The 16,514-nt window shown below is 43.9% G+C and overlaps 3 protein-coding genes across 4 annotated transcripts; 2 read left to right on the plus strand and 1 right to left on the minus strand.

Annotated features, from left to right (window-relative positions):
• The first annotated feature begins 5 nt into the window (after window positions 1-5).
• LOC108027780 (TBC1 domain family member 23) lies at window positions 6-3,088 on the plus strand. Its single transcript, XM_017099343.3, has 3 exons — window positions 6-227; window positions 559-1,921; window positions 1,987-3,088. Exons 1-3 carry the CDS (start codon window positions 211-213, stop codon window positions 2,674-2,676), a joined length of 2,070 nt encoding a protein of 689 aa, XP_016954832.1. The 5' UTR covers window positions 6-210; the 3' UTR covers window positions 2,677-3,088.
• A 1,517-nt stretch (window positions 3,089-4,605) lies between these two features.
• Window positions 4,606-6,376, minus strand: LOC108027814 (uncharacterized). The gene is given in 2 exon segments (XM_017099392.3): window positions 4,606-6,243; window positions 6,246-6,376. Coding segments are annotated over 2 exon segments (1,620 nt in total). The 5' UTR covers window positions 6,352-6,376; the 3' UTR covers window positions 4,606-4,729.
• A 195-nt stretch (window positions 6,377-6,571) lies between these two features.
• LOC108027815 (uncharacterized) lies at window positions 6,572-16,514 on the plus strand. 2 transcript variants are annotated; one of them, XM_017099394.3, is made up of 6 exons: window positions 6,572-6,658; window positions 6,712-7,388; window positions 13,388-13,837; window positions 14,110-14,371; window positions 14,752-15,044; window positions 15,108-16,514. In XM_017099394.3, exons 2-6 carry the CDS (start codon window positions 7,217-7,219, stop codon window positions 15,230-15,232), a joined length of 1,302 nt encoding a protein of 433 aa, XP_016954883.1. In that variant the 5' UTR covers window positions 6,572-6,658; window positions 6,712-7,216; the 3' UTR covers window positions 15,233-16,514. The 2 variants fall into 2 exon arrangements, with proteins under 2 accessions (XP_016954883.1, XP_050741168.1); XM_050885211.1 differs by lacking the exons at window positions 6,572-6,658; window positions 6,712-7,388 and having other exon boundaries at window positions 12,285-13,837.

A 16,514-nucleotide genomic window follows, 5' to 3' on the forward strand; every position in this document is an offset into this window, starting at 1 on the left:
TAAGGTCCTCCCATCCCTACAAACGTACCCTCCTCCCGTCTCTTAAAACGTAACCAAAATTCGATCAAAATAAATTTGGAATATCACAAAAATCATAATTCGCACCTGAAATAGAAGGAAAATGCACTTACCTGGCCATCCCCAGCTGAAGAGAGTGCACTAAGCCAGCGTTTGTAAACGGAAACGAAGTAATTGGCCAAAAGCGGAGTCATGGAGGAGAATATGTGGTAAATAATAAACATTGGGTTGGGGCTACGTCAACAATTAAGGTTAGTCAGGGAATCTGTCCTCGGAGATTCAGCATCCCAGTTGGTAAATGAATCAGTCACAGGGCCTGTTTTACGTTTGCCATTTTCTCCTAACAGACCTCCATTTGTTTCGGTGATTGAGTCAGCAGCTCGGAGCAGGGTCGGCGGGGCGGAGCACCTGGGGGGCTCTCAGTGGTTCAGTGTGGGGTGCTCCGTCTTATCAGCAGCTGGTTATTTAGACACGTTGACGTCGCCTTCACCCCCTTATTTTCATATGTACATGACTAGAACTCCATTCTCTTCTCCGTAGGATCATTGAGTTGGAGTCGGCGCTGCTGGACGACTGCAATGTCAACGACATCTACAGCATTTGCCAGGGAAAAGCCCTGCCGGAGGCCCTGCGTCCGGATGTGTGGCAGGTGTGCCTGGATGTGCGCCACAAATCGGATCAGATGTCGCTCTTCAACGAGATCTACGACCTGCCCTTCCAAAGTCAACTGCGCGAGGATTGCCAGCGGCACGTCGATCGCATGGGCAACGACGAGGAGGACAAGGTCTCGGTGGTCTCCGACCTGGAGTCCATCATCACGTTCTATTGCAAGAACAGAAATCTACAGTATGAGCCGGATAACGGCTGGATAGAGCTGCTGCTCCCGCTCTTCGCCTTGAAGCTAAATCGCTCGGATACCTTCAACCTGTTCGAGTCCATCCGGGACACCTATATACCCAAGGGCTGTCGACCCAAGGGCAATGTCTTCCACGTTTTCCGGCTGCTCTTGCTCTACCACGATCCGGAGCTGTGCACTCTGCTGGACACCAAGAAGATCACACCCGACCTGTACTCGCTGACCTGGTTCCAGTCGCTTTTCGCCTCCTGCAGCAGCCTGTCGGTTATCATCGCCATGTGGGACCTGTACTTCCAGAACGCCGACCCCTTCATGGTCTTTTTCCTCGCGCTGATTATCCTAATCAACGGAAGGGAGCAGATCCTGCAGATGAGGAGCTCGTCCAAAGAGGAGATCATTAAGTTCCTGGGCCTTATGCCGTGTGCCCTGGAATTTGATGATGTCCCCGACTTTTGCTCCCTGGCTCAGTACTATGCCCTGAAGACACCGACTTCTTTTAAGACAGACTACCTAAAAGCGCTGTACGGAAAGCAAAACGACACGCCGCGCAGCCAGGAGGAAGCCAACAAGGTTTCACAGGCACTGTGCTTGCCCGTCTCCGTTTACGAGCTGGTTGAAAACTCGGCCACAGAATTTCCCGTGCCGGATGCAGTTCGATTCTTTCTCGTGGACTGTCGACCGGCTGAGCAGTACAACGCCGGTCATCTGTCCACGGCATTCCACTTGGACTGCAACCTGATGCTTCAGGAACCGGTCGCCTTCGCCACCGCCGTCCAGGGCCTCCTGACCGCCCAGCGACAGGCCATCGAGGCCAACTCGAATGCCGGGGGCGAGCATTTGTGCTTCATGGGCAGCGGTCGCGTGGAAGAGGACCAGTACACACACATGGTGGTGGCCTCATTCCTGCAGAAGAACACCCACTACGTTTCGCTGCTGACCGGCGGCTATGCCTCCATCCACGACTACTTTGGCGACCACATGGCCGACTGCCTGGAGGATCACAATGTGCGCAAGTGCCTCGTCTGCCAGCAGCACAACGTCCAGCAGGTGAGATAAGAAAATAAAAATGTACTTTGATAGAAGTCACTTATAAATCCTACCTCCTTCTGCAGACAAAATCAGCGTCGCTTAAGACCTCGGCGCCCTCCTCTACCGACCTGTTTAGCAAGTTCTCCGCCGCCATGAAGTCAAAGTCTGCGGAGGTCAAAGGAAAACTTCTGGACATCATAGTGAATCCCAGTGCTAATGGCGGAGCCTCGGCCAGCGGCTCGAACGGCGTGCCAGCTGCGCCGGCCCAGGAACGCCATGTCAGTGCCAAGGAGAGGAATGGAAAGCGATACCGCAATGTGGCGCCTGTTTTTAGCATTGACGATGAGAACGACGACGCCTTGGATGGGTCGGAGGAGCGGGATGATCAACCGCTGGGTGGCGATGGCAAGGAAATCGTTAATCTGAACCAGTACTTCAAGACGGCGGACATAATCAACGCCTTCAAGTGCCAGGAAGTGCACATGAGCGGCTACATGTACGACAGTCACTTGATCATCACGCCCGGCCAACTAGTTGTGCTCCGGGAACTGGGACGCGGTCAGGCGCAGATAATGGTGCGACGCCCACTGGCCAGCATCGTGAAGATCACAGCCAAGAAACGACACCGCGACCTGATCACCTTCAAGTACGGATTCCCAGATGGCGACGGCCTGCTTATCACGGACATGGATCGCTTTCTTATCCCAAATGCCGCCGAAGCAACGTCCCTTGTCTCAAGGCACATAATGCAGGTGCTGGAAAAAGCCAAGTAGGATAAACTGAACATCCCCAACATGCTTTTCTTGTTTCCCCTCCTTTCCCGCATAAAGCTTTATTTCATAAACAATCACACGCGGGCGCTGCTGAGAGCGCTGTAACTAGTTTGTAATTGGCAATGTTTTCCTTGTAGTATCTGACAAATTGTAGTTCTTATTGTAAACGATGGCCTGCAATTGTAAAATAGAGCACTCGTTGCAGAGTCCGGAAATGGAGAAAGTAGAGGAACGTAGTCCCAGAACACATCGCCAGCATGCCCTGCCCTTGGCCCAGATTTTATAAATTTCTAAGTGCAATGAAAGGAAACCTTTACTGAAGCCTTGAGACTTACAACGTGTAAATGAAGAGAGTAACTAATATTTATTGCAATTAAACCAAACAAATAAAACTGTATTATAATCGACACAATTAGTAGGTCTAAAAACCTGGCTTCTCTATGGGATTGGTAAAGGAAAGCCGAGAGTCCAGTGGCGAATGGTAATACCAATAGGCGGTACCAAGGAGAACCAAAATAATTACGACAGCTCCGGTGATGTATGGGTACACAGTGGTTTCCGCTTTCTCTCCGGTTTCGTTTGTGGCTATCAGGTAGGCATAGGACCGGTTCGAAAGCGTCCATTTCCGGGGACTTCCCTGGATATGTGTATGCTCGACTTCGCAGTCGCTGCGAAATCTTAAAATGAGGGCGCCGCTTATATTTATTACTTGTTCATCACCGAAGCAGATAACATTTATAGTGAGAGAGTCTCTGATAGTCGCCATTCAAGAATTTGGTGCTAGAAGTGCCGTCCATATGGAGTCCCGCATGACAAGGTGAGAAGTGCAGGCTGTGGAGGTTTGGCTTCGGATCGCAGCCACGGCACAAGGCACTTCCTCTTTACTGATTCTAAATATACCATTGGGTTCGCAAACGAAAATTTTACTATTCATTTTTAAACAGTCATCAAAATGTAGGTTAAAATACATATTTAATTCAAAAAAAATCTCGATAGGGCCGTTTATATGCACTTTAGGAATGGGCGTCAAATGGTATAAGTTAAATTTCTCATCCCAGGTGTCTGGCATTGTGTATTCAAAGACAATAAACTCATCACTTTTTCCAACTGTTACCGAGGCAGTACGAATGAAATCGGAAATTGTGTATCTCTTGCCAACGAGAAAGTTCTCCTTAATTTTAATGGTTTCCAATGATGGCGCAATGGTGTTATTGCGGGCGCAGTCCACTTCGCGGCTAAGTATTCTCTGTTGCCAGTCCAAATCCGAGGCAAAAACGACACGATTTCAGATAGTTGAAGCATTTTGTGGTATTTCTATTTTCTGACTGTTTAATACATTACGTCATTTTTTTAGCACAGTCGTGTATGGTGTCGAAAAAGATGAAATAAATTGCGGTACTAGTTCTTCGTTACTAATAAAATACGACTTGAGTTAATAAGGAGATTGCTGAATTAAACTTACTTCAAATCAACAGTATCCAAATTTTGTATGGTGTTGCGGTATTCTGTCAGATCTGGGATTATTCCATAAACAAAAATAAGCAAAAATATAAAATCTTTTTCAATCGCTTGGTAATCATGGAGTATACGAATCTTTAGATCGCGATTTTTGGGTTCAACCTGCCCTCTGTACTTAATGAATGCTCCGAGATTATTATTGAATTGGAAGGGCCTCCCTTCCATCGATTCGTGGATCTATAGCAAAAAATTAGAAATATAAAATAACTCTTCATTCTGGACGTCATTGCTCTAAACCGATCGCATTAAAAGCTCTTTGCTCACTGAAAGGAATCTCCAGCTTGCTTTTGAATGAACTAAATATTTTAGCTGATCCAGCATCCTCTGAAGGGCGGTTGAGATAAATGCAGACCCCAGCACATTTTAAAGGCTTTCATCTGATTAGATTTTTACTTCTTTTCTTAATAGTCATTGTTTTAGATAAAGTGTATTTTTCTTAAACGATTTAAAAAGAAAGAAAGTTAGCCCGGTTAACAAGTTTAATTAATACAAATTATTAAATGAATTAAGATTGGCTTTGAAGACCTGAAATCTCCTAAGTTTCTTGTTTTTCCAGCAGGGGAAGATTACTGGTTGTAGCTGCATTTTTGGTGTCTTCGAGACCTTCGATATCGGTGATTGGATCTTTTGCCCCTGGGAGTTGTCTTCTACGGTGGTTGAGATACAACCAGCTAAGCGAAATAATTAGCGCGATCAGCACAACTAAGGGACAAACGACGACGACGGTCATTGGATAATCCGCGACTCCATCGAGTTTTTCCTGATACACCTTCAGTCGTGTGGCGATCTCAAGAAGGTGATTAAACGAGTCCATGATGCCAATTTCCTGGGAGGCCGTGTTGGTCAGCTGCAAAGATGCATATCCCCTTTTTAGGGGAACTCTTTTCTGGCGTTCCCCTTGCAGAGTGACCGCCGAACTCCGGACGATGCAGTCTCCCCGAATGCTGAGTATTCCACTGCCGTTTATCCTGAGTTCCTGGCTCTCGCCAGAGCACACTCCCATCAAACTCAGTTCCTTGGTGAGGGCCACCATCCACGAATTCGGTGCCACCAGCTGGGTCCACATGCTACTCCTCTCCAGCTGACGGAAAGGGCAGTCTTGGAAGGACTGATTCCGTATAGCCGCCAGGGAACAGGCATAGCCGTCATCTCCCTTTCCATAAGTTATTTGATTGTACTTACAGACCAACCTCTCACCGGCCAGCTCAGTGCAGTCGTCTAGGTTTTGAAGGGGGAAATACCTGTCGAGGTGGTCGTTGATGCCCAGATACGGTGTTTCGGTGTCCACCAGTTGGATTTTGCCATTAACCACCCGCGGAATGGGTGTCAATCGATAGACATTAAACTGCTCCACATCGATCAGGGGCACTGAGATTTGAAAGACCAAATGGTTGTCCAACTGCTGAGGTATCACGGAAGCGACGCGGTAAATATCGGAGATTGTGGATTGATCGAAGGGCAGACGACGTCCTTGCGGTAGATGGGCCTGCATTTCAAGCATCTTCGATTCCAACTGCCTTATGGAGAGGATAAAAGGATTAAGTTGACCCTGATGGGCGGAAATCACTGCTTCCAATATGGCATCCTGCGACTTTTTTAATTGGTTTCCCAAAATATTAAGATGATTTTTCATTCTTTCAATAAACCAGTCTGGGCTATCTGTGGCTGCAAAGTCTGGAGAGTCAACATCGAGTTCTACTATTCCCATTTGCAGGTTCATTGTGCTGTCTATGGAGGAGGATTTATTTATCATCTGGTTGGCCATGTCATTTCTGCCGAGAGGAAACCTTTTGACCCTAAAAACCAGAGGGTCATGTGTGTCAATCAGGCCATCTCTTAGAATAGAGTCCGCAAACTTGATAAGGTCGAGAATATCTGGGCAAAGCCTGGGACTTGTTTCACAACTATCCCGTAGAGCTTTATAGACTTTTTTGAAGACCTTCATGGCCGGAAAAAGTGACTCCAAGTTGAAGCTGGCATATAAGGTGCTCTCTTCAAAGGCTATCGATGCCCGACCGCTGTACTCCACAAAGGTGCCCAGGCTCAACAACAGCCCTTCATCGTCATGGGACTTCCATCTCCGTTTCGATCAACAGGTGACTCAAGGGAAAACCCTATCAATGTGATAGCGATGAACAGGAAACTTTTCGTTATCATTTTCCGCACTTGTGGCCTTATAATACGAAGACCCTTCTTAAACTGAAAGCAAGCTTCTGAGAAGAGACTTCGAAAGGTATGGAATATAGTGAACATTTGATGATTTAGCATTTCGATTACTGATATGCATGTATGTAAATTCTTACCTTTTGCAAGTCCAGCGTAAAATAAGACTAAACAACGCCTTTTTTTTTGTATTAATGGCTTCTATACAAAGGGGCCGTTCATACAATATAAGCGAAATTAAACCTAGATCACAAATAGTTAACTGTCTGAAATTTGTAAATTATACGTAAATAAATTAAAGGTAACGAGAAATTACCAAATATTAAAAATGTTTATTACTTATAGTATACCCAGTTCCTATTTTACATAACAACCAGTGTCATAGGGCCATACCCAACACCATGGCAGCACACAGATACGACCAGGCAGTAACGCAGCACTTTGCAGACCCGACGCCGGCGCAGTGGAGGATTAACGAGCTGCCTGGCCAGGGAAGTACGTAAGCAGGCTCCTCTGAGGCCTGCGATTCTTTATCAATGAGAGTGACGTAGGTTGTGTGCAGACCGGACGGAAAGTGCTGGGTGGGTGGAGGCGGACTTGGGTGGCGCTGGGTACTGTGTACTGGGTCTGCAAGGCAACGGCCAACGGCACGGATTCGGGGCCAGTACGTTAAAAACTGTTGCACTGCGTCGCTGGGACGTCAGTTCATTCAGAACAGTCGAAGTGCGCAGACCACTGGAAGAGCAAGAAGAACCGTCGGACCAGGAGTCGAAGTGGACCTCCCACCTCCAGCCAAATCCACATCCGCATCCTATTCGGAACGCCGTTCAGTAGCCCACAAGAGAAAATATCCGTAAATATGAAACACAGCTCGTTGCCCAGGAGCAGATTGCTGGTAATTCCGGCACTGATCCTGTGCCTGAGCCCGCTGATCTGGGCGGTGCCTGCCTCCGTCCTGGCCCAGGACACGGAGCTCTCCACCAGCGCCAATCATAAGCTCCAGCAGCTGGAGCAGCAACAGCCGGTAGCAGGTGAGTACCAAAGTTCAGGTGCTGGCAGCTACGCCCAATGGCCGCCCACTCGCGCCTCAGCTTAATGCTAAAGGTCATTGGGAAATTTCGAGTTTTCCTTTTTGAAAAACTCTCGCCCCCAGGCGAATGCTGCGTGGGCGGGCTGCTGATTTTTCGGAGGCCCTGGGTCTGGGCACCGAATATCCGCTCGAGTGGCTCCATCTCGGGGCTCAGCTCATTTAGCATTTTCCATTTCCCATTTGCCGTTTGCCGTTTTTGCCAGGAAATTGCGTAGGTGTTTTGCACCAGGACGACAGCTGTCGCCTTCCAAAGCGACGTCGCTGTCCTGTCCTGCTCCCCTAAACCACCCACCCCCATCCCTTTTGCACGATTTCACAAATTTCCATCCTGCGGTAGTTGTTCTTACACTGGCTTAGTGAATCATTACTTTCCCTACACGGCAAAAAACGGACTATTAGCTTGATAAGATAAATATTTAAAATAAGTTTAAAGGTGACAGCATTATTAAACCTTTCACATAATATTTGTATACACTGCCTATTTACAATTTATTAAAACAATTTTTTATTTAAATACATACTTTACAGTTAAAACTCCAAAAAGTATGCAATATGATCTGATATGATATTTTAGATATTAAGCACTTGACAAAATTTCCATTTTAATATATCTACTACTATTTATTTTGGTACAATAGGGAAATGTTTTTAATATTTATACTTTCTACTCACATCAAAACTATCTATGCAATTTATTGCTAAATGAAAACAACAAATAACCATATTAAAATTTAAACATTTTTTAATTCTGTGTTAATAAAGCATATAGCATTTTAAACTGAATACATCTTAATATAGAAAAATAACATTCCTCTTTTAAAAGGGTTAAATGCGTTGACTAAACCGAAACCCATTTATGTGCCACAAATCTTATTGGGTTTTCGAGTTTTTTTTTTTTAACTAGAAGTCGAACATTTCTCTCAGTGCACTTACATATGTATGTGGCTAAGAGCTTACCAACACAAGCATATAGGAACCTACAGCGCAGTTAAACATCGCGTAGGCGTTCGCCGTACAAAATGGCGGCCAGCCTCCACACACACGTATGCAGCAAACACACGTACAGTGTGTGTGTGCGCCTGTTAAAGTGTGCGTACGTGCGCGCGATTTCATTTCTATTTTTAGAAAGCGAGTTGGGCGAAAGTTTTCAGCCCCTTCTGCGCTTTTAGTATTTTCTGCTTGCCTGGCGCCTTTCGCCTAGCATCGCCGTTCAACACTCACCACATCTTGGCAGAAAGTGCCACCCACCGCCCACTTTCACCGCAGGTTTCAGCCTTTAAGTAGGCAGCCAGCTCAAGCTGTTAAGCCTTTTCGATCCCAACTCCCTCCATACATATACAGGCGAATGCAACACGTTCGTTAGCGGCCCAAACCGCACAAAGTAAGGCCAAAATAGCAGCGGGGCTTTGGTCAAATGTCAATCGCCCAAAGCCCACGGCAGCCACATCAAAATGTCAAAAGCAGGAGCGCCACAAAAAAAAGTATAAATTAAATTGGGGTGGACACTTTCCAGCGAAAGCTAAAAGTTTAAGACAATGTAATTTATGGCAAAAATTATAGATGTAGAATCAAATAGCCATGATCTAATAATATTATAGACGGGGTGTCCTGGAAATCTCTTCGTGTGAAATTCGTGGGAAATGCACGTAAGCACCAGTTTCCGCAGAATTTCGCACGAAGGAATTTCTGTGACATACACGTAAGTGACCAAGAAACTCACATTGATTTTCTGAAACCTAAAAAAACCTACTACAGGTTGTCGCTGAAATCTCTAGAGGCTTGAATACGTTTTAAAAGAAGCCTAAAAGTATGCCTTGATATGTTTTATTAAGGTATTGCGACAATTTAGGCATCTTCTGAAATTGCTTAAAAGCCTTGAAAGGTTTAAGTGGAAAATCTTCAACCTAGTTTGGTTTTAAATGTTTCAACAATCAAATATATACAACAGAAACAAGTTTTTTCAAAAAACTTTTATTAAAAAACTGAGTTTTCTTATAATAATTAGTTTGCATTGTCTGCAATGGGAACTCTGATAGAGATCCAAAACGGAACATAGTCCAACAACACACTAAGGACTTGATCAGCGTTTCGAAGTTTACTAATATGGCGACGTTATAATTCCCAACTGGTTATAGCTTTGCTTGCTTGTTAAGCCTTTCGAGCCATAAAAGTGATTTCACTTCTGTTGATTTTTGGGTAATACATAAAACATGTATGTACAGTAAATCCTTTTCGCTCTTCTTTGTGCGTTGGCGCTGTGTTTAAACCAAGATTTTATGAAGTACAGGCCGGCATGCCCCAGAGTTTGGAAAAAGCTTCGTCTATAAAGCTAATCTTTCTAATCTTACAAGATCCTAAAAAATCTCCAGGGAAATACATGATTGTTCAAAGGTCTTTAGGATCAATTTCGGCTGACATTTGAATCAACCAAGAAGGCCCCTCACGCTTTTCATAATATGCCCCAAACTAATTGTCCCTGGAGAAGGCCCTAATAGAATTCGCCCCCACAACACTTTGGCCTAAATAGATTTATTAAGTCCCCCGCGTGGGTAGAGGTCTCGGGTCACCTCCCCCTCTCGATTATTAAATTACATATGACAGCTTGATGACAAAGGCAAACAGACTCAGCCTTCAAGTGTCCAGCTGTTGGGACTCTTGACACTCTTCAAAATGCAAAGTGAAAACAGGGTCCACCCTAGCGCTGAAAATTACGCACCAGCAGCGCTGGCAGTCAAGTGTGCACATTAAATATTTATGAAAGCGATGGCTAGTGGCCGTTCCTGTCACCCGCCGCCAACATGCACGGGGTTATGAAATATTCAGGCAAGGATCTCGCAGCTTAATGCCATTCCAATCCCGAAAAACCACAGGCTCCCAATGCGTTTCAGAAAATGTTTCCATATGCCGTGGTTATTAAGTTATTTCTGTTTGTCGAGAGCGGGGCAGAGAAATAAAAGGAAAACGCCCAAGGATTTAGCCATGGCGTTAATTGTGTTCATGTTCATGTCGTGTTGTCTGTGGTGGCCCGACTTTTCGAACAGCTGCTGGCTAAGGAACCACCCTACTGGGGCGGGGGCCTGCCACCCACTCCACCCACGCCCACCGCCCACCAGCACCCCTAATCTCTGCGCATGTATGTGTGTATGCGGGGAGCAAACAACTTGTTGATACTTTTACAGTTCAGTGAACACTTGTGTGGGGGGGAAAATAATAAAAAAAAAAGAGCGCCGAGGACGACGTCAGCAGACGTCAGAGCCTGGCTCTTTCTTTTTTTATTATTTATTTATTTATACAAGTACCAAAGTGCCACCCATTTTCATTCCACCCAGAGTGATGGACAACCGAGAGCAGGACATTTGCCACACATATAAAAAGCATATTTAACGGCAAAGGCGTGGGTGGAAATAAACGCGAGACACGCGCATTGTTGGCACTAAATGACTTGAATTCCAGGAATCATTTAGCCAGAGGGTTTCGGGAATTCTCCGGGCTGACCCGGGGACCCTGGGGCATTGCGAACTGGGTTACATGCAATCCATAAATTGTGTTGTCGCCTTAAAATATGTACTTTTTACAACCCAGATAGAATTTCAGAGAAAGGTGCGCAATGCTTCTTGGAAGGAAATTATATTTCAAGGCAACATTTGCATCATCACTTTGAAACGAAGAACTTGTTATCTAAAGGAATGGCTTTCGTGCTATAAGTCCTTTACCCCTGCATTTTGAGTATTATATACTTATTTTATTGCTCGCTGTCTAAAGACACCTCTTGTAGACTTCTATGCTAGGTACTTTTTACTACAAATCTGGTTTTGATGTTTTTCACCAGCGAGTTAACAATGACGTATATAATGCAAATAAAATATTTCCAAAAGGGAAATATGTTAGAGATATCGAAATGTTCTTTCACCATTTGATCCAAACCGCATGTCATTTTATGGCTTATCATTTCCTGATAGCCAGCTATACCACACGGCCCTTTCAATTGGCACAAGCTAATCACACATTAATCATTGGGGTCGTATAAATCATAGCTATTTCGGTATCATGCCCTTTCCACTCCATAAATGATATCTCTGTTCTCAATAATCGAGTATCAAAGCTCCGTCAATGTAGACGGTAGTTCACGTAGTGACCCAGCGCACAAGAACTCCATTGAGATGGAGCTTTTATACAAGATAATTGAGAGCAGGGATATATTTTTTATCAAGAGGAGTGGCAATGATATCTAAATAGTGACGAAGCGCACAATGAGAGTGTGCGAAGGCGACTGCTATATAGCCGCAGAAATAAAAATCTAGTGACTGGCGCACCTACAATCAACTTTTGTGACGAAAATGTATTATACGATTTACTAAATAAATACATTTTCCTTCCAAAAAAATTAAGAAAATGTATATATATATCATAAAAGACAAATTTCCAGGACCGTCAAATAGAGTTTGGATGTGCACAAAAAAGTTCAATGCTCAGGCAAGGTTTTGAACTGGTAAATGTGGCCATTTTTTTTAAAAGTAACTTTCAATAGGTACTTTTTACAGCAATTGTCGTACGTCAAAAGTTGAGGAACCTCAATAACTCTATACTTAAAATTTAATTTGTAATCAAATTTTTAGTTTTCTTTAATCTCTAGTTAGAAGAAACTAGAAAGTTTATATACTCAGAAAAAATGCCCTTGATTTTTATTCATTGACTTTAATATAAGGAGTAATGGTTTTAGGATCTGTACTCCATTGATCCCTATCCTAAGGTCAGTGGCTAAAATGAGGAGATTTTTTTCTGGGCGTATTCAAAGTATTGCATACAATACTTACAAATTTTTTGGTCGGCAAAAATCCCCATACTGAACCCTCCTCGAGGGTGCCGACTGGTAATGACGCTACAGAGCCTAATTTTAGGTGGCGTTCAGCTAAGACTCGGGGTCAGAACCGTGTGCTCTGGTTTTTTCAATAGCCGAGCCATATGGAGACGACTCCCAGTCATGGTATTGGGGTACTTCTTTTGCATCGACTTAATAAATACACAATCTGAAATGTATTCATTCGTCACCTTGCAAAAGAAAGTGTCCGTGGGGCTTGAAGCCTAAATATTTTTCTAAAGCGGGACGAATAAGTAAGTTTTAGATAGTTTATTTATTTTGTCGAAAGTAAAATAATTTTTCGTCACAAAAGTTGATAACTGAACTTTTGGGCGTTACATGTGCAATCGTTACTACTTTTCTACCTCTGTAAGAGGTGTTTTTTGGCAAAGATAAGCCATAGAAAAAGCCCCCTAGATGTGTTATATATACTTTGTCGGAACCCTGGCAAACGATAAAACAAAATCCGCTGGTGGGGAGCCTAACGAGTTTTTTCTGTCACGAATCAGGTGGCTGCTCCGCCTGAACTCGGGATTGGCTTTGGAGCTGGAAAAACCGCTCATGTGGAGGGCTCATGTCAAGTGTTAACTATTACTTAATTGGCGGCAGCCAGCGCTTGATTATTACTATCAACCGATGCGAGATATTAAAAACCAGGCCAATTAGCGGAACCCCTTTTCGATTCGATGTCATTCGAGCCAAATGATTAGGATTAGCTTAGGACCCGGATCCGGACCCGGACGCGGACCCAACTGCACGGGGTGTCCTTGGGGATTACATTGGCCGTATATATATGGGACGTGTACAAGCATAAACATAAATATAAGCCCGGCTGTCAGGGCGCTAAAAGCAATTAGCTCAGACCGAGAAATATGCTCGAGTGTATAAAACAATTATGGTACTCGTTTGGCGGACGGCGGCTAATTGGTTTTGCGGTCACTTGGCTGCGGGGGTTGCGAATTTATTGAATCAGCCCCGGGGGAAATGGGAAATGGAACATTGGAGTGCCCCGGAGCGGGCAATGGGAAATTTCAATTCCAATTTGTGTTACCCTGCCGTTCTCTGCTTCGATTCTCCATTAGCGAAACGCTCCGAGGAGGCGACTGCAAACGCCGTGCCCTCGGCGGACAAGAAGTCGAGTCCGGAAATTGTGCCCGCTTCCTTTAGCAATGCTCCCTCGGCCCGGAACAATCCCATTCCGATCGCCACCAGCGCGGCGCAACAGGTGCCATCCGGCACCTATGCCCTGCCCTCCAACGATGAGATCCTGGCCGCCGTGGCCGCCGCTGCACAGAATAGCCAGCAGCAGCTGCAGGAGGAGCCAACTGCCCTGGAGGAGGCGGTGGCCAGCTCCACGATGCGCAAGCGGGGCATCAACTACGAGTACAACCCGTACTCGCCGCTGGCCTCCAACGACTACGGCAGCGATGTGCCGAGTGGCGTCTGGTCGGATGACTACGAGGCCGCCGTTCCGGTCAACTATGGCGAACGCGACCTCCAGGAAATCGATGACTACGTGCCCGAGCGAAGAGGTGGGTCAAACTCAATTATGGGTACTTTAGGCCCACAGATGTTAAACAGCATTCGAAGAGCATTTTTACGAAGTATTTAAACTCTTGTTTTTAAAAGGCTTCATTTTTATTTAAAATTTGCATTTTATACTAAATACTAGCTTTATAATGTCTCTTAACAGCATGATGACTCTACATTTAATCATTCGTAGTCTTTATAACCTCCATTAACTCAAACCAAGCCTTAGTTTCAAGAAAATCTAAATATTTTGCTTTTAAATAATGTCCTTTAGTAAGTGGATCCAGTGCGCGAAACAAGGCGTACGACAATCTGCAGAATCTGCTGAATGCCGAGGCCTACCTGGAGAGCATTCCCCTCTCAGTTCCGATGACCTATGCCAACCGGAACTACAACTTGGATGACCGGAACAAGCGCGGCATCTACTACAACTTGGGCAGCGCTGGGGGAAATGGAGCGAGTGGTCTTTCAAGTGGAAGTGGCTATAATAGCGAAAATATCAACCTCAACAAATACCGACGCTTCAATGATATGCGGTAAGTTAAATATTAGGGGAAGAATAAAACTACATTATATAATGATTAAAGAAGGGCAACACGGCGTATGAGTAATATTTTCAGTGATTTTAAGATTACACTTAGGTATTTGAGTCAGTTTTCTGCTAACTGGTAATAGAAAAAAACTAAAATTCGAAATTAAATGCAGAATTATTACTCAAATATAAAAAACAGTTAAAAGCAGTGTAATATATTTATATATATGGCCGTATTAAATGCATTATTACTACATTATAAAACAGTTGGAGAGTGTTTAAATTTCAAATATTTTTTTAGACTAACAAACTATGGACGAATAAAAACCATAATAATTTTCCTAAAATTTTTAAATATTCTGAAATATTTTCTTAAATTTTAAGACTGAAACGGGACACCCAGCTGAACCCGGCTGATATGCTGGCCCTGGTCGCCCTGGTGGAGGCCGGAGAACGGGCGCGCAAGGAGAGCGATGTGGAGAACTCCGTGGCGGTGCCCATGATCGCCTCCGACGCCGACCTGGACTATGTGCCGGCGGGCAGTTGGGTGGATGTGCCCGTACAGGCGCAAGCCCCGCTGGTGGACTACTACGGCTTGGACAACCAGAACCAGAACCAGGTGATGCCCAAATACGAGTACGTGCCGCGCCAGCACAAGTACAGCGGAGTCAATAGCCGTGAGTTTAGACTCATATAGGGCCAAATTAATATAAACATAAAACATTATAATATTTCACCAGGTTATGGTTCCTCAAAACAGCGATATATGGTGGCCAAGAAGAAGCGCTCGGTGAGCCAAAGCCAGTTCATGAACGAACCCGTGGCCGAGCGTGGAGCCAGCTATAATGGGGAGAAGTACTTCTAAAGATCCCGGCGCATCGATAGTCTACGTATATAGTATTTAATGATAGCCACAGGCCCCCACGGAGAGTATTTCCCGTTTCTTTGAACATTGAACATGACATAATCCAGAAAACACTAAGAAACCCAAAAAAAATACAACATTTCTAATTCAATTATCGTATTGAGATAGTGTCAAGGTCAACTCGTGTGCAATTTTTGTGTAGAACTTCAATTTTAAAACCAACTAACAAGAATTAAATTATTGTTACATGCATATGAACATTAATATATATTGTATGTCAAGAACATAATCAAATCGATGTTTTTAGGACGCCGAACAGGGTTCGGCGATTTTCTCTCACGAAATCTCAACTTAGCCTAGCCGAAATGGAACGAAACCGAATCTATGCCACTTAATCCCTGTAAGAAATCGATGTCTATGGCAACTAAATGTACAACTACCGAAATCCAGAGAAACCGCAACTATCTGTATCTACTTGTGTAATACTTATCGAACTAGAGGCTTCCCGACTAGTACAAAAAAAATGAGTGGAGAACGTTCAAATATATATATATATACAAAAATATCTATGGCAACAATCGCCAGAATCGGCTAGTTATCAACCTTAATCGAGCTCAGAAGCGACAATGGTCCTCCTAACCGCTTTAATTTGAAACTAAAAACATTTTTAAAGCCACCCCATTAAAAGCTACACTTTTATATAGACGCGCGCCGACTTGGGGACAAACGATCTGACAACGGATGAGAATTTTAATCGTATTTACCTAATGAATATCCGCAGCTAAATATATGGTAAAATATATATAACTATGTGTATACAATATGCAAACTATTTGTCGAAATTAAATAGTGGCTCAGGAGCATAAATATTTTAAATATTCTATGCCGTCGACGGAGAGGCGTATCTTTAATTTGAATGAAATTGTCTGACTGTTTTTTGGTAATAATCAAATATACATACATATTGTACTATGGAATATGAGAGGAAAATAAATTATATTACTTATACAGAGGAGGAGTATTTAAAATGCATTAATAACGTATATGTGTGTGTGTATACAATACAATACAGAAAAATATATATATATATAAAAATGAACACTCAATTAACTATAATATGATATACTTTCCCTTACACTTTTTGGGTCCCTGAATATTTGGCCTTTGATTTACGCCTTAAGTTCTGAGCGCGAGCTTAATTTGAAAATATATTTATTTACAAGCAACTGATTTACGATTAAATAAAAAACGTCTTTGGTTTGAAAACCAACGGAAAATTGGA

The sequence above is a fragment of the Drosophila biarmipes genome, chromosome 2L, assembly GCF_025231255.1.
Source record: "Drosophila biarmipes strain raj3 chromosome 2L, RU_DBia_V1.1, whole genome shotgun sequence".
Taxonomy (NCBI): domain Eukaryota; kingdom Metazoa; phylum Arthropoda; class Insecta; order Diptera; family Drosophilidae; genus Drosophila; species Drosophila biarmipes.